Source organism: Pristiophorus japonicus, chromosome 16, assembly GCF_044704955.1.
Source record: "Pristiophorus japonicus isolate sPriJap1 chromosome 16, sPriJap1.hap1, whole genome shotgun sequence".
In the NCBI taxonomy this organism is placed as follows: domain Eukaryota; kingdom Metazoa; phylum Chordata; class Chondrichthyes; family Pristiophoridae; genus Pristiophorus; species Pristiophorus japonicus.
In genome coordinates this window covers 98,726,687-98,745,086 of record NC_091992.1, presented here as the reverse complement: position 1 = coordinate 98,745,086, position 18,400 = coordinate 98,726,687, and the positions used below count along the sequence as shown (strand labels likewise).

Genomic DNA, 18,400 nt, shown 5'->3' with positions numbered 1-18,400 from the left:
CTGAGCTGAGGGCAGTCTGTCGGTGCTGGGCACGACACTGTTGCAGACGTGCAAGGAAACCAGACTTCAAAAGCAACTAACTGTAAGTATTTTATTCTGAAGATTCTTAATCGGAGTTGCTTTTAATTGTGCTCAGTCTGATGTTGCATGCCCTGATAGCTCTGCTGCCTATACTGGAGCGGAGTGTGCAGGGAAGGTGTGATCACCATACACAGGCTGCAGACCACAGACTTCCTCTTCTCCTAAACCAACCCCTCTGTTGAATTGCTCCTTCCCGTCTCTAGCCCTGGCCGAGTGGCCTCCCGGTGCATTGTCCCGCCCCTAGCCCAGACTGAGTGGCCTCCCGGTGCATTGTCCCGCCCCTAGCCCAGGCCGAGTGACCTCCCGCACCGGCCTGCTGCCTTCCCGGGCTGAGTGCAGAAAGGTGAATTGCAGTTTGATGCTGAAGGTACGACATAATTTTTTATTTCTTCTTATTTTAATTGTGCGAAGGAAGGATGGTTTTGCAAGTCTGTTCCCTAAGGCTTGGTTGGCTCAGGTCCACGACCTCTCCACTTCTCGTCCCTATCCCAGGCCGAATGGCCTCCGATGCGCTTACCTGCGCCGATTTCTTTAACTCTCCGCAAGGGTTTTCTCAAGTAGCCACATAGGCTGGCCTAAGAAGAAATGGATAACTATTAGCTGACCAAAATTGCCTAAATGGCCAGAACTGGCGTAGATGGCTGGTAACGCCAACTTTTGAGAAAAAAAAACTCATCTTAAAAAAAATGTAACTAAGTGAGTTACACTGGTGCAAATTGATTGGGGAAACTGGGGATTTTTATGTTAGGCCAGAAAAAGCAGCCTACTCCAAAAAAATGGAACAACTCCTGGGGAAATTGAGCCCAATGAGAGCCTGTGACTCCAGTGTATATTTTAAAAAGCTTGCGGATATGATACAATCTTTAAATTTAATATTACATCACTCTAAATAAGAATTTAGATCTCAATAGGTTTGTTGCAATTGAATCAATGGTTGTACAATAGCGTATTTGGTCTGACCAAATAGGTATGGATTCCAGTAGCATTCAACTTTATGGCGTGGGTAAATATTACCTGTGTGAAGCTGAACTGAACCAGTTTAATGCGAGTCGGCAGCCCATGTTACACCTCTCCTGATTTTTACTTCCATTGATTTCAGCTCAACCACCCATCTCGCCAAAGAGTTCGCAGTTTATCTTCAAAAAGATTGGAGAATGGCAATGTCAAGGCAGATGCAAAATAATTCAGAAGTTGGGAGAGGAGAGAGAAGGGAAAGGAAGGAAAAGACATTGTAGATTTGACAAGGAACCAGCTCAGTTTCATGCGTTTTGATTTGGAAATTTCACAGTGTATGCAGAGTTTTCCAGAATGTTTCTTGTTCAATTGCTTGTTTGAGCAAAAAAACCTTTAAGAACAATTAAAACAAATATATCTTGTTATAGCTAATGAGCCATACTATAGAGTGGCACACTATTTGTCTCAATAAATAGCTCATCTTTGGAGATCTAAACATACAGAAAGGATTTACGTAGGTTACCTTTATAAACTACATTTATCACTCACTCTTTATATCTTTGGTTGGTACGTTGCAGTGTTTACTTGCTCTGAACTGTATGGCTCGTCTTACTCTTGTTTACATTCTGTTTTCCTTTCCATAGGAATCCCCCAACGATCCTGGTTCTGTTCTAGACAGTGTTCCGGAACTGATCATTCCCCAGGATCTGATTGGACGTCTCCTGAAAGCTAAAGAACTTTTAACTCCTGCCCAATTCCTGGGCATTTACAATGCTTCATTGAACATAATTATGGATTCAGGTAGGTTATAATAATGCCTTAGGTAAAGTGAACAACACAGATAAGTACACAAAATAATGAAGGCGACGGTGAGCCTTTTTCTTGAATCACTGCAGTACATATTGTTAAGGTGCTCCCACAATGCTGTTTGGTAGGGAGTTCCAGGATTTTGACCCAGTGACAATGAAGAACAGTGATATATTTTTAAGTCAGGATGGTGTGTGACTTGGAAGGGAACTTGGAGGTGACGGTATTCCCCATGCGCCTGCTGCCCTTGTCCTTCCAGGTGGTAGAGGTCATGGGTTTGGGAGGTGCTGCCGAAGAAACCTTGGCGAGTTGCTGCAGTGTATCCTGTAGATGATACACACTGCAGCCACGGTTCAATGGTGGTGGAGGGGTTGCCGATCCATGCTTTGTCCTGGATGGTGTCGAGCTTCTTTAGTGTTGCAACTGCACTCACCCAGGCAAGTGGAGAGTATTTTGTCACACTTCTGATTTGTGCCTTAGATGGAGAGGCTTTGTGGAGTCAGGAGGTGAGACACTCGTCGTTGAATCCCCAGCTACTATGGCCACCTTGACTGAATTTTAGGTAGACTTCCAATTTGTAACATTATCATCTGCTGCTGAGTGATGTAGTCCGGTAGCAGGCACCAGCAGTGTGTAGAATTGAGTCCCTGAAATGATAAAATCCCTCTGACTGAGGGTAAAAAGAAGGGGCGTGTGACCCAGACAACTAGGAAGCATTGCAATGGGGAATCACATTTACCAGAATTTACGAAACTACAATTAGTGTACAAAATTGTTTCCCAACGTACAGCAGGGGGGGGGGGGGGGGGGGGAGGGGGGGAGGGGGGTTGCGGGTGAGTGAGCAGTGAGTGGAGGTTTTGTGTGTTTGTCTTTTACCGGAGGTTATGATCTGAAATGGTTGAAATTGTATAGACACTTTACAGCCTTCTGGACTCAACATTGAGTTTAACAATTTCAGATCATAACTTCTGCCCCCATTTTTTTGGATGGCAGCTGTTGAGTCCATTCTATGGTGTAAAATAATGTTCCTACATTCTGACCCACTACTTTTCTAGACACTAAAAAAAACTTTCCTATAATTTACACCTAACGACATAAGGTAGGAAAAACGATATGCTCCTTAGAAAATCCAGGGAAACCTCTATGAAAGAGGTCTGAATTTTGTAGCAATAAATATGGATTCTGTTGATTTAAGTGCATTTTATCTTTAATGAGTAAAATCTTGCATGTCCAAATGGTCTTATTATAAACAGATTATATATAGAACATCCAATATGTTTGGAAGGTTGAATCACTCTTAAGAATTGTGAATTATTAAAACACTTTTGAAGCTATTGATTACTGTAATCCAGTTGGAAAGAAAATAAAAATAGTTTTTCAATTATACATAGAATATTTTCAAATTGATCTCAATTAGAAATTGATTGAAAGTGAATATATTTGGAGAAAGCAAATCAAATGGCAATTCTAGAAAAATCATTCAACCAGTAAAGCAAATCTTTCTGATGTCTTGCTCATTGTGAAATGTTCTTGTGATTTTGCTGTTTTGGCAATTTTCTACACTTTTTCCACGAACACTCTGTCTCTTGTAATCAAATTCGTAATTCTACCCACTGGAAACCGTCTGCTGCACACAATTCACTGAAAACTCATCTTGAGATGCCACTTTCTGTATGTGTCAAGAAGTTTGTTACAATAGCTGCCTTGTTCACATACCCCACAGAGACCCGATATAAAACGTGCTCGAGTCTGCCTGGGCAAGATACCAGAAGTGACACATCACATGTTTGCTTCTTCAATTTTTCGTGTCTACCAACTGCCCATCTGATGTTAAAACGTGGGCGAGTCAAAACTTTCTCCAGCTAATTGTCAGCCAAACTGAAGTCATCCTCTTCAGTACCGGCAAGCACCTAGGACCCTCTGCCCCCCTCGCCTGCCTGCCCAGGCTAATTCCAGAACTGCCCAACCCTGAGCTCAGCTTCTTCCCCCACGTCATAGAATCATAGAATGGTTACATGACGGAAGAAGGCCATTCAGCCCATTGAGCCCGCGCCACCTCTCAGCTATTCCCACTCCCACTCCCCTTTCCCCGTCCAATCCAGTCCGCTTTTTTCACCCGTTAAAAAAAAATTCCCACTTTTGCCCACCTCTCCCACTTTGATGCCAACCCCATAATCCACACCCTTTTCTCCTTGAGGCTGAATTTTTCCAATGCTTTCTTTAGCAGTCTTCCCACTTCCACCATCCATAAACTACAAGTCGGCTGGAATGCCACGGTACCCGTCATTGCCCATATTACCATATTGCCCTTTTTTGTCAAGCTCCTTGCATCCTGGAGAATTAGGACTTTGGACTTGTCTTGAAATCCTCTCCATGGTCTCCTCAACTTCAAATCTTCCCCATGGCTTCGTCCCTCCCTCTCTGTAATCTCCTCCAGCCACATGTTCCTTTGTACATCCTACAATCCTCTTCTCATTCCCAGTCCTCCATTGGCAGTTGTTCCTTCAGCCACTAAGCCCCCATCCTCCAGAACCCCCTCCCTCAACAGTTACACTTTGTCACGTCCCTCCCTGTTTTCATAAGCCTCCGAAGGACTACTGTCTTCAACCATGGTTCTGTCCTCTCTTCACCTCTCTTTTACATTCCCCCCTCTTGCTAAGTTTCTACTTGTTTTCCACTACCCTATAAAGGACTCTCTTTGGGGGAAAATGCTACAGAAATACAAATTGTTGTTAATCAATCTGTAGAAGGGAGACCATTTGATTCTCATGAATAAAAATAATACTTGTCCTGGAAGCAGCATTGAATTCACAGCATAACCTGCACATTGATTGGTAACCAATCTAAAATATATACCGCTGCACTCTTATCTGTTTTTGTTTTATTACACGCTTGCTTTTTTATATTGGTTAAAGGACATGTTTTTGGAAGCACCAATATAACAACTGTTTAGAATGTTCTCTCTCAGAAGGTATGGTATGGTCATACATCTCTACCATGCACACTCCCCATCAGCATGGTTTAACATTACTAGTGCTTTGTCCATTTGCTTACTTCATTTAAACTATTATACATTAATTTGCATGAAGCATATTACAAATTAACTGCATGTTAGTCTTCACCTTTGAGTAACATCTTGAGCCTAGCATTAAGTTGATAATTTAGACTAGACTAACTATTTCAAAGTGATGACGCAAAGTCAATACATATTCATACTTACTGCATCCTTTACATCCCAGTAAGAGTATAATATCTATGATTTTACCCTGCACTTGAAAGATATGTGGTTTGGTACCATATGCCTGTTAGAAATTCAGTCAAACAATTCATGAAGGGTTTACTTTTGCATATTGAAATAACTATGGCTCATCCCACACCAGGACCGCCATCGTCGGGCCGACCGGAGAGTTGGCTGATGAAAAAAGATGGCGGCCCGGAGTGCTACAGGCTCCCCTTTAAACAGCGCCCCGAGAGCGGATATCCGGCAGCTTCATGACTGGCGGGGGCGGGATCGCCGCGCACGGTGATGATGTCGTCGGCGGTTGCACGGTGTCCCAGGGTACTAACCGCGGGGCACGCGCTGTCAAGGCAGCACCTCCCAAACCTCCGTGGCAATTTCCCAGGAGGCGGTAGCGCCCCCCCACCCCCCCCGGGCGCCAAAGGGTCTATAAAAATGGGCAATTTTATCCCCCTAGTCTATTAATGGGAAAAACGAGGTTTAAGAAAAAATATCAGGCGGGGAAAAACCCTAGAGTTTGCAGTTTTGATTTATTCAGAGGATTACATCCAATCCGAACTAAATATGCTTTGTGTTCTGGTAGTATAGCACTAGATTTCCATTATCACATGCCCAGTTCAAGTCATTGTCAAGGCTGCAAATTGAGTTTAGCTACTCTGTTGAATATTTCATTTATTCTTGGACAAAGATCTCAAGATGATGGAATACTGCACGATTTTGGAAGGAAAAATGGGCAAAGAGCCCCAACACTTGCAGCTGGTGTGCCTCCGTCAGCAGAGAGGCAACAGTATTGATGGCAGCCAAGGTATAATCAGCAGCCCAGACTGTCCCAGCAGGAAGGGGAAAGCGCAAATGGAAGGCAGCAATGGCACAGGGATAATAGTGATTTGCTTTAAAGGTTTAATAGAGGATTCACAGTTGCCTTCTTACCAGGCAGCTGCCACACGCCAGAGACCCTCAGTTAGAGCATTACAATACAAGTACGCTGATGTTTAGCTATAATGATGTGAGGAGTCATTGAATGCTAGTGATTACAGACTAGAAGAGAGTATTCTTTATTCACTGTCTAGGGGTGTACTTTCAGAATTAGCTTTTCAAATGGTTGTTTTCTTACAGAGCGGAGACCTTATTGTGAGACACAGCTGACAACATTTACTGATTGTAATTTCTCGTTCCATTCATTTCAGTTGCATCATATTTTTCCAGAATTTATTTCTCTATTAAAAGGAACAATTTTTGAGACAATTTTCTGTAGCAGCCAATCAAAATACTATCGTACTTTTTTTTAATGAATTTTTATCGAATGGTATTAATACATTTAAAAAAAACAAGTTTAGGCAGTTTTACTTTTTAAAAACTGAATTTGAACTCGAGGGTGCGATATTTCAGCAAAGCTGGTGCATTTTAAAATCAACCAGTCCTCCTTTGTGTTTGGATAGTTGGGAATAACCGTGAGGCTATCAAAATACATTTAGTTATTATAATAACATGTATTGATCATTTAAATCATAAAAATTTATTGTAAACTATAGAAATTATACTAGAAAATTTTATTTTAAGAACCTCACTGCAATTAAGATGTTATAAAACACAACATGAATGAAGTGAATATTGTATTGATTTAAAAACATTAAATACACTATTTGCTGTTTGGAAGTCATTTCCTCAGCTGACCAGGTAGGCACACCATCTGCTCCCAACCTTCTTTCAATGTAACCTTGTAAGTCGCATTCAACAGTGGCACAGGCTGACGTACCTTCAGATTTCTCTTCCCTGCTGGGGTGTGGCATGCAGCCACATGGCACTGTTTTGTCTCTGCCCCGCTCCTACCTAGCCTTGGAACTCCAGCAGTAGAGCACTAGAATCACATTTACGAATGGCGGGGGAGGGGGTGGCGGAAGGGGTAGTTGTCATGACTTTAAATTTATCTGGTCTTGGCTGCAGCATTGTTAGCTGTTGGCCAGGCTATTATCAAAGTGGTTACAATTCTAGGAGCTGGTGGGAGGCATTAGGACAAGAGGAAAAGCTAGAAGAACCAAACCCCACCTCCACAGGGGCACACCAATCAGCAATAGACAACAATGTCTGCAGCCCAACCTATCCGATTCTCCAGCGGAAGGAAATCTTTGAGTCTGATTGCAATGTTAGCTTTTGTTATACATTATGTGCTCTGCTCTGCATATCCAATTCATTCAGCATCAGGTAGGAAGAGGCAAGATAGACTATTTTACAACATTAGCTTTATAATATATGTATGTGATGAATTGTGATTGTTTGCTAACATAGATATGTTCTTTTACAGAACTTGTATGGCCTATGCCGGAACATATACTGCCTGCCATCAGAAAATGACTGCTTGTAAAATATGGGCTCAGTTTGGTCCTTGTATATAAACAGTGGTACTCAAGTTTCAGCGATGATGGAGTCCTTGCAGTTTTGTTCAGAATTGCAAGTGCAATGTTTACCAAGAATTATTAATGGAAAAATTGGAAAGTGTAAAGTCAGAATTGTATGCATGCACATAATTGTACAGAATATATAAATTAATGCTACTATCAAACACATTGATCTGCGTTTTACTGTGATGAAAATATATTTGTCTTATGTGCAAGATATCACCAATTCCTCAAAAGGCCACAAAGAGAATTTTCTGAGAAAAATAGTCTTCCTGTTAACTAAATGAGTTTGATCAGGAATAACAGTTACGCTGGATGATCAAACCACTGAAATGTTCATTGTGAACCAGGTGATGAATGCTGTCCTTCCACCTTTACATTCCAGTTGCAAATCCCGCTCAAGCTGATGGGATGACTTTTGGCTGTAAAGGTCCATAATTAATTGAGTCTGGGCAATCTCCACCCATGTCCTAAAGAACAGGAGTTCCTAATGTGAAACTGACTGGAACTGTGCAGTAAGAACAGAAGAAATCGGAGCAGGAGTAGACCATACGACCCCTTGAGCCCACTCCGCCATTCAATACTATCAAGGCTGATCTTCGACCTCAACTCCACTTTCCCGTCCAATCCGCATATCCTTCGATTCCCCTAAAGTCCAACGTTGGAATTTTCATCTCGGGAGGCGACAACGTTGACTCGTGTGGCAATTTAACTAATTATAATTCCAAGGCACATCATTAAGGTGAAGTTGAAAGAATTTTGTCACACATTTTATATTCAAAGTTTGATGCCTACCGGAGACCCTGTTGTTTGTAAATGCACAGGATGATCTCGTGCTCTGACCAATTTTGCGAAGACTATGATGGGCCATCAGAATGCCTGATTGGTCTCTGCAGCTCACTAGTTTTATGGCGATGAGGCCTAATTTGGAGCGAGCCTCAGGCCAATATCTTTAGGCACATGTTCCAGGCACGCCACCCACTTCGCGTTACTTTCTGGAGCAAAACCAATTTCTCAGCCCTAGAATTGTAATTCTAGTATTGCAAACGGGTTCATAGTTTTGTAGGTAAGTAATGTGCACTTACAAAAAAAACTTACCATTGTCTCCAGCCCACCCTCTCTAACCTATGAACTATAGTGTTTCAGTTATCCAGAAAGGCCGAATATCCCCCCATTGTCGCCTTTGTCTGCTATTATAGCAGAGATTAGCTTACTTAAAATAAATGGATTAACCGCTCCACCATTAGAAGGCCTTGAAATTGCACGGTGTGATAATAGCACATGAATGCTTAAGGTATTCATGTGACATTGTCTGTTATTTTGGTGAAGTGGTTAACCCATTTACTTGAAGTAAGCTAGTCTCTGCTAAAATAGCAAAGGCTGCAATGGGGGAGTGTATGGTCTTTCTGGATGGATGGGTTAAGATGAGCCTCTGTAGTTATTTCTTGATTTTGGGTTTGTTGCTGTGCAAGCAAATGCATTAGCCATTGGCATGCAGCATAACTCCAGAAGCAGCAAAGACATGAATGTCCCGTTAAACTGTTTTTCAGTAGTATTTGTTGAAGACATGGAAGCCATTGCTTCGTCACTGAGGGGAAAATCCGGTCCTTTGTATAGCCAAACTGGAAGTTGTTAGGCACAGAATTGCACAGGACTTTAAAATGTGAAGCATCTTAGTCCAGAGAGAATACTGAGGAGCAACTGGTTAATGACTGTGAGCTGGGATACCCCGCACAATACTCTCGGTTACAGCCCCCTTAACACATTTGCCTGTATTAGGGGATGGTCCCGGGGTTCAGGTTCACCTCTGACCAATGTGAGCGGTTCGAATTGCTCCAACTCCCTTGGGTTCTAGACTCTGGATTTATTTGGGGGATGTGACAAAGTGCAAAGGACAACTGGTTTGGTGCAAAAGAACTTTGATTTTATTACAGTCAAGAAAATACAATGTCAAATTTATAAACACTCTCATAAAGAACAATAAATTACACATTCAAAGGGGGGTACAGTAAAATAACACCTTCCACCTCCCAATATCTAATTCTAGCTAGGTTAGACTGGCAGGGACTATGCTTACCAATCATTTCTGGTTAGTTGGCGGTAGTTCGCAATTTTGGAGTTCGTTGAAATCTGTAGGTTCTGCTTGCCATACTCCAAACGTCGAAGAAGACTTCTAGCTGCGCAATCTTCAGTTGGGTTGAGTCCGCTGATGCGGCAAGGCGCGTTTTGAGTCTATGGGGTAAGTACCTGGTTTTCTTCGTTAGAAATAGGTTCAAAGTCTCTTTAGGTAATGTTTTCACCTGTTGGTAGTCAGGCCTTAGATTGTAGAGTGGAAACTTTTCGATTCTTCGGTCTCTTCCCATTGGTTTTGTTTCGAGTTTGGTCGATCGCGGTAGTTTTTCATTGGGACCACAGTGCTATGGTCGTTTGCTACCACGATGGTGATGTTCTTCCTTCCTTCAGGACTTCGAGGCTGGAGAAGTTAGTTTACAACTGTCGCATTGGTTTCTCTCCTTGTCTTGATGACACAAGCATAGTATGGTACTAGGCGTAGTGTGGCATACCCTCTGTTAAAACAGGGGGCCAGTTATACGGTTTGAGTTGTTCTAATCTTGGCGCCAAATCAGTTCAGAATTCTTTGTTTAAATTTGGTGGGCTTGACTCTTTGTAACATTTTGGCAGGCTTGTTAAAAGTTAATATGTTTTGGGTGGGTTGATGTTCAAAAACTGTTTCCTGATGGAAATATTAGCTTGGTAATCACAATGTCCTTTTGTGCTTAGTTTTTCGCATACAGGCTGGATTGGGCCTCTTTGTGATGTATATGCTGAAATGGTTTTCCAGATTCAGGTTGATGGTTAGCTATCTCTGGGTTATATGTTATAATGTTAATGTCTCTTGTGGAGAAGGATTCTAGAATACCCATTTCTCCAGACAAGTTAACTTAGTCCCAACACCTAGACGATTCCAATAATCAAGTTGTCTCCTGTTAGTTCTTTAGGTCCGCCCACAGCTTTGGCTTTGTCCTTTTAAAATCCAAAATTTGATTAAAGTTCGTAGTTTCTTCCATAAGCACTTTAGGGTTCCAAACTTTCCGGTAGATAGTCCCAAATTAAATTTCCTTTCGAATGAGCCCAAACACTGGGGGGGGGGGGGGGTTTCTCGTGAATTTTGCGTCCTTTCACCTGCTCAAGAGGAACAGAAACTACAGGCCAGAATTTGTTGTCAAAATAACAGTGAAGCTAATGGCGCTCGCCGTTATCTACGGGCAAATGGCACAGCAACTTTAGGCAAGGGGCAGCTGCGAGGTAAAACGTGAGTATTCAAAAGTTGCTGTCTGAGTTGGACCGTTCCGCCATTAGCTTCACGAAAAAGGCATCTCGCTGTCTGCCTCACTGTTGAAAAACATTGAATGGCAAGAAGTTGCTGTGTTTGTGCGATAGATATGAACGAAACTCCCCACAGAAAATTAATTCGAGACATTTCAAGAATAAGCAACCTTTCAACGATAAGTGCTAATTACTGCCAATCAACCTCTCTGACACTGAAAATGAACTATTACAAGAGTGCAGTCTCATTCCTTCAGGTTTTAATTGTTGGAGATTTTAAGCATTAAAAATGTTTCCTTTTCCTTTTCTCTAATCTTTCTTTCCTTCTTTTTGTTTCTCTTTCTTTACATTTTTTGACATTGAATTCACCCACTCTAACTTATGCTTCCGTCTCAGTCCTTACGCTGTTTATTTCACAATCTTTCAATCTGATTGGTTAAGGAGTTACACAATTGCTTTCCTTGTTCACTCAGGTCCCAGATGCCCTGTTTCCCTCGCTGTATCCTTATCCATTCTCACTTTCAGCAACTTGCCATGCAAAAATTTTTAAAGCCTAAAGATGCAAGGGCAAGTCTAACTAATGGCAGATGCCATTAGATGCCCTGCTACCACAAAATCCAGCCATTTATAATGACACCCAATAGGTTACATGTATATTGTATTCATGGCAGTAGATTGTTTGACAACCAAAGCTAGAAAATATATTTCTAAAGTGTGTACTATATTATTGTTTGCAAACTGGTTTGAATGATCTTATTGTGAACCTCAGAGCCTATGGAAGATGATCAAATGTGCAAATATGCTAATTGGTATCAATGTTAGCTGTGGCTCAGTGGGTAGCACAGTCACCTCTGAGTCAGAAGGTTGTGGGCTCAGCACAAAGAAAATCTAGGCTGAAACTCCAATGTGGTGCTGAGGTACCATCTTTCGAGGCCCCATCTGCTCTATCAAGTGGATGTAAAAAATCCCATGGCACTCTTTCAAAGAGCAGGGGAGTTATCCCCGGTGTCCTGGCCAATATTTATCCGTCAATCAACTTAACAAAAAACCCCAGATTATTCGGCCATTATCACATTGATGCTTGTGGGAGCTTACTTGTGTGCAAATTGGTTGCCGCGTTTCCTACATTACAACAGTGACTACACTCCAAAAAATACTTCATTGGCTGTAAAGCGCTTTGAGACGTCCGGTGGTGGTGAAAGGCGTTATATAAATCCAAGTCTTTCTATAACTGGTCACATGACATACCCCAGGGGTCACTGTTGGGTCCTTCTTTGTTCTTGGTATTGTTTGGACTTAGGCATAGAGAGCATAAACTCAAAATCTGTTGATGTCACAAAAGGAGAGGGTTTGGCAAACATTGAGAAAGACTGTAAAAGACAGCTTAGCAGGATGGGCTAAAAGGTAACAGATATAATTGAATGCAGGCAAGTGATACGCAGTATGTTTTTGGAGGAAAAAATAATGATTATGTGGTCTACATTTAATGAAAAGATATGAAGGGTGAAGATGATCAAAGAGACAGAGGGATTCAAATACATTATTTCCTGATTGTAAGAGTCCAGTTATTTATGAGAGATCGTGGTGGAGCTGCGACGAATCATTGTGGCGGAGGAACGGTGAGAGATCGTGGCCCAGGAGCGTTGCGGTCGGAACCCAGAACAGGCGAGGGCCCAGAGGCAACACAGGCCAGCCCACACTGCAATCTATGGACAGCAGGACCATACGTGTGCACACTTGGTCCATGCAGCAGAACTTGGTCTCCAGTCGTCTTGGTTAATCCTTGCCACTAGACCAAGACCTTGCTCTGTCAAGCCCGTGTGGTGGCTGGTGTGCAATGGGCACCCCACATTAAAAGAATCGATGCACAGGCATCTCCCACCCTTCAATATGTAGTTCAGGACCTGGAATGTCAGGTCCCTCACTGAAACACCTGTGAACTCATCTCTCTTTGGTGTGGAAGGCGTCATCCTCGACACGAGGGACTGCCTAAAACAACTATATTAATACATGACGTACAGTATTTTACCCTCCATTAAAATCCAGCATGTGAATTCTGCACAGTTTGAGAGAAAGTGGTTAACCTTTTTTATTAAAAAGAATTTCTGCACATAACTTAAAGAAAAATCCCAGTTGGGCCAACACCTACAGAACCACCCAGATGTGTTTGGTCAGCTTTTGCATGGCTATCTCCTGTGCTTTAGAATGTTCTGCATGGTAATGTTCTAATTCTGGATAGTTCAATATGCTTGATAAATGTATCACCGATAACCTTACAGAACCTTGATTGCATAAAATTTTACGTTTTATACACAGTATTTATACAGTCTGGACCAGTTGTTAAACTCCACCCCGATCCCATGCCCATTGCTGCTGCCTCCCGTTGGTTCAGAGAAGGTGCGTTTTGCAGTGGATTATCGCACTTTCCTCTCATTTAGATAGAGTGCTCATTGTTATGAAGAATTTTACCTGTGGGCTAGAGCGAGAGTGAGCAACCTAATTGAAACAAATAGATTCAAGTAATGAATTGCCTCAACTCATCACTCGGGGTGGGGTCGGGTGGAGAGAAAGAACTTGCTCTCCTATCAATCAGAGCAGAGTTATTTTGACAAGCCAATTGACCTTACTTGTTCCCTGAACCCATCCTATGGAGTTTAGGGATGGAATTCCAGAGTGTGGGGCCCAGGCGATTGAAAGGCACAGTCACCAATGGTGCGGCTAAGGCAGGGGGATGCACAAGAGGCCAGAGTCAGAGGAACGGAGAATTCCAGGAGGGTTGGAAGGCTGGGGGATGTTGCAGAGAGAGGTATGGGTTAAGGCTATGAAGAGATTAAGGGCCCGATTTTCATCAAGGCCTCCGCCCGCCCAAGTGACGCCGAGGTACCGGACGGTACTTTCTGCGTGACATTCATCACCGAGGTCCCTCGAAGGTCGGCGGGAGGCAAATGGATGACATACGTCGCCAATCTGGGTGGCAGCGGGTGGGAGTCTCATTCTCGGCGGCAGAGGCGCTTGTCGCCCAAGTGCCGCCAAGGATGGAGTCGGGCCCACGGAGGGTCGAAGACCTGGAATAGAAATTCAGCAGTAAAAAATAAAAAAAACTATCAGAAGACCTCCAGGGGACCCCATCCAGGTAAGTCGCTGAGGAAATGTTTTGTTTTAAATGTTCACCTACCTTTTTTTGGGGTTCTTCATACTCACCGTCGGGGTTAGACCAGCCTCCACGCAGCGATCCACCCCCGTTCTGCTGCCGACTCCTGCCTGCAGGAATCTGGGAGCTCGGTGGGCAGGAGCTCAGTTGCGCCACTCGGCCATCCCCTGATGTCAGCGGGCTAGTCCCGGCGGCTCGCCCCTGCCGCCCGCTCCAGGCCACCTCCAAAGTGGCACTGGGCGGATCAAGGAGAGCAAAATGGGTGGCAGCGGGTGGTGAGGTGATGAATTTCGGCCCCTTATAAATGTGAATTTTAAACTGGAGATTTATGGGGAATTAAATGCTAATATCAGTAATAGTGACCATGATGGTGACTACTGGATTGTCGTAAAATCCCATCTGGTTCACTACTGTCCTTTAGAGAAGGAAATCTGCCGTCCTTACCTGGTCTGGCCTATATGTGACTCCAGACTCACGGCAGCGTGGTTGACTCTTTGCCCTCTGAAATGGCCCAGTGAGCCACTCAGTTGTACCAAACTGCTACAAAAAACAGCAGTTCAAGAAGGCGGCTCACCACCACCTTCTGAAGGGTAATTCGGGATGGGCAATAAAAGCTGGCCTTGCCAGCGATGCCTAAATCCCAGGAACGAATAAAACAAAACACACGCCAATGTAAGGCATGAAGAATCTCATGTGGTGACTTGGAAAATGAACAGACGCAGGTCATCACAGGTGAGATTGGGGCTCAGGCAAACCTTGGTTTGAAAAACAAAACCACAGAAGTTTGAAGCAGCACAGTACAATTCTTGGGGGAAGTTTTAAAGAAAGAACTTGCATTCATATTGTTCTTTTCCCCACCTTAAGACATCCCAGTGAAGTGCAGTCATTCTTGAAACATCGAGAAAAGTAGCAGCTAATTTGCACACAGCAAGGTCCTACAAACAGCAATGGGATAAATGACTGAATAATGTTTTAGTGATGTTGGTTGAGGGATAATGTTGATCAGGAGAACGGCCTTGCTCTTCTTCAAATAGTGCAATGGGATTCTTTACCCGCACCCGAGAGGCCTATTTAGCACCTTATCTGAAAGATGGCACCTCTGACAGTGCAGCGTTTCCTCAGCACTGCAATTAAGTGTCACCCTAGATTACACGCTCAAATTCTGAAGTCGACTTTAACTCACAACCTTTGGACTCAGAGGCAAAGGTATTACCACTGAGATAGTTCTGTGATACTATAAAAATAAGATTTTAGGAAATGCCAGTATTTACAGAAGTAATTGAAAGTACACAAAGTACACTCATTTCCTGGCATACAGACTAATTGACCCGTTACTATGATAATCGTCTTTACACATCAACAGAATTCCAAACTGCATCTTCAGAACTGGTGAACAAACAGCACCATCTACTGGCTAGTTTGGTTATAACAGGCCAAACCCAGGTAGGTCCCAATGACTTAATGGTATACGGCACCTAATTAATAAATCAGGATTTTCCTTGATTTAAAAAATCCGAAGCAAAGATTTCTAAATATGAGATAGCTTATGTTCAACCAACATTTGATATAACAAACAGTGGAAATAGCTCAGCATTTTATCCAAGTCTGCAAAACTAGGCCAATGTTTCATTAGAAGAAAAATAAGCAGTGGGTAAAGTTGTTCTAACTGGCATTAATTACTTTTGAAATAGTACATTCTGCACAGATTGTTTAACAGTGTTACAGTTCCACAGGCACAGTCCAGATCCCATGGCATAAGATACTAAAGTCCAACATGTCATGTATTCAACTATCATTGTAACCCATGTATAAGCTGACCTAAGTTGTACACCTTCAGAATATTGACCACAGGGGGTGAACTTGTGGAAGACACTCCTAACCTGGACTTTCAGGTATAAAAGGGGAAGCTCCACCCACCTTCATCACTTGAGATCTTGGTAATAAAGGTAACTGGTCACAGAGTGACCTTCTCTCAAGTATGGGCCTCGTGTGCGTTCAATGTATTCAGCCTCACACCACCAAACCAAATTAAAAACAACTTTTTAAGGCTGATAGTGCTGTACATTGATATATTGTACCTTATGAGACGTTAAACCGAGGCCCCATCTGCCTTCTCGGGTGGATGTAAAAGATCCCATGGTACTCTTTCGAAGAAGAGCAGGGGAGTTATCCCCGGTGTCTTGGCCAAAATGTATCCCTCAATCAACATAACAAAAAAACAGATTATCTGGTCATTATCCCAGTGCTGTTTGTGGGAGCTTGCTGTGCGCAAATTGGCTGCCGCGTTTCCCACATTACAACAGTGACTACATTCCAAAAGTACTTCATTGGCTGTAAAACGCTTTGAGATGTCCAGTGGTCATGAAAGGTGCTATATAAATCCAAATCTTTCTTTTTCTTATACAAGCTTATCGTACAGCCTATAGGACCATGCATTCAGGTGGCGATAAGATTGAAAGGAAGATGGACAGTTGTTTCGAGCTGTACTAAACATCAGGCTTTGATTACAGGTATGATCCTGCACAGACACTGGTGATGGCCTGGAGTTGGAAGGATACTGGTAACATCACTGTATGTGTGGGGCAGCAGATGGCTCTTAAGCATATGGTGTTCCATGGGGGGTGATTTTAACCTAACTAGTGGGAAACTGGCAGGATCCGATCTGTCTTCCATTTTACACCCCACCCATTGACTTCAATGGAAAGTGAAACGGGTGAGGTTTAAAATGGACGGCCAATCTGATCGTGTCAGTTTCCCATTCCATGGTTTGGTTAAAATAAGAACATAAGAAATAGGAGCAGGAGTAGGCCATATGGCCCCTCGAGCCTGCTCCACCATTTAATACAAGCATGGCTGATCCGATCATGGACTCAGGTCCACTTCCCTGTCCACTCCCCATAACCCCTTAATCCCTTATTGGTTAAGAAACTGTCTATCTCTGTCTTAAATTTATTCAATGTCCTGTCCACAACTCTCTGAGGCAGCAAATTCCACAGATTTATAATCCTCTGAGAGAAGAAATTCCTCCTCATCTCAGTTTTAAATGGGCGGCCCCTTATTCTAAGATTATGCTCCCTAGTTCTCGTCTCCCCTATCAGTGGAAACATCCTCTCTGCATCCACCTTGTCAAGCCCCCTCATAATCTTATACATTTCGATAAGATCACCTCTCATTCTTCTGAATTCCAATGAGTAGAGGCCCAGCCTACTCAACCTTTCCTCATAAGTCAACCCCCTCATCTCCGGAATCAACCTAGTGAACCTTCTCTGAACTGCCTTCAAAGCAAGTATATCCTTTCATAAATATAGAAACCAAAACTGTTATGTATGTAAACTTGTAAGTACCATGTCTAACCACCAGAGGGCTTATCCCCTGGAGTCCCAAGGGATCCCACAATCCCTTGGGAGCACCTGTATATAAGGAGGCTTCACAGGCTGGAGAGGCACACTGAGATCTGTAATAAAGGACTACGGTCACACTTATTTTGAGCTTGCAGTATCTAGTCTGACTCTTTATCCAAGACATAACAAAAATTGTATGCAGTATTCAAGGTGTGGCCTCACCAATACCCTGTATAACTTTGGCAAGACTTCCCTGCTTTTATACTCCATCCCCTTTGCAATAAAGGCCAAGATTCCATTGGCCTTCCTGATCACTTGTTGTACCTGCATACTAATCTTTTGTGTTTCATGCACAAGTACCCCCAGGTCCCGCTGTACTGCAGCACTTTGCAATTTTTCTCTATTTAAATAATAACTTGCTCTTTGATTTTTTTCTGCCAAAGTGCATGACCTCACACTTTCCAACATTATACTCCATCTGCCGAATTTTTGGCCAATCACTTAGCCTGACTATGTCCTTTTGCAGATTTTTTGTGTCCTCCTCACACATTGCTTTTCCTCCCATCTTTGTATCATCAGCAAACTTGGCTACGTTACACTCGGTCCTTTCTTCCAAGTCATTAATATAGATTGTAAATAGTTGGGGTCCCTGCACTGATCCCTGTGGCACCCCACTAGTCACTGATTGCCAACCCGAGAATGAACCATTTATCCCGACACTGTTTTCTGTTAGTTAGCCAATCCTCTAACAATGCTAATATATTACCTCCAACCCTGTGAACTTTTATCTTGTGCAGTAACCTTTTATGTGGCACCTTATCAAGTGCCTTCTGGAAATCCAAGTACACCACATCCACTGGTTCCCGCATGGATTCTACAGAAAATACCTATCTGGGTGCCATCTGCCTGCGCAATAGATACCACATGGAATGTTCTTACTGACTTGTTTTCAACATAGAACAGATTGATAGAGCAGTACTATGTGACACTATAATTTGCTCTCTGCCTGAACCAGTAGCACTGAAACATGTGTCTGTTTAAATGTATGTGCTACACCCGTATTAAGTGGCTGACCAATTTTAGTTTGCAAATTTCACCATCATAT

General features: G+C 42.9%; 1 protein-coding gene across 2 annotated transcripts in view; it reads left to right on the top strand.

The window, feature by feature from the left end:
- tex47 (testis expressed 47) overlaps nucleotides 1–7,604 on the top strand; it is a 58,735-nt gene extending 51,131 nt beyond the window's left edge. For both annotated transcript variants that reach the window (XM_070857585.1, XM_070857584.1), the window contains exons 6-7: nucleotides 1,680–1,836; nucleotides 7,383–7,604. In XM_070857585.1, coding sequence (XP_070713686.1) covers nucleotides 1,680–1,836; nucleotides 7,383–7,432 — 207 coding nt within the window. In that variant the 3' untranslated portion in view covers nucleotides 7,433–7,604. The remainder of the gene's footprint in view (nucleotides 1–1,679; nucleotides 1,837–7,382) is intronic.
- The last annotated feature ends 10,796 nt before the right edge of the window (nucleotides 7,605–18,400 follow it).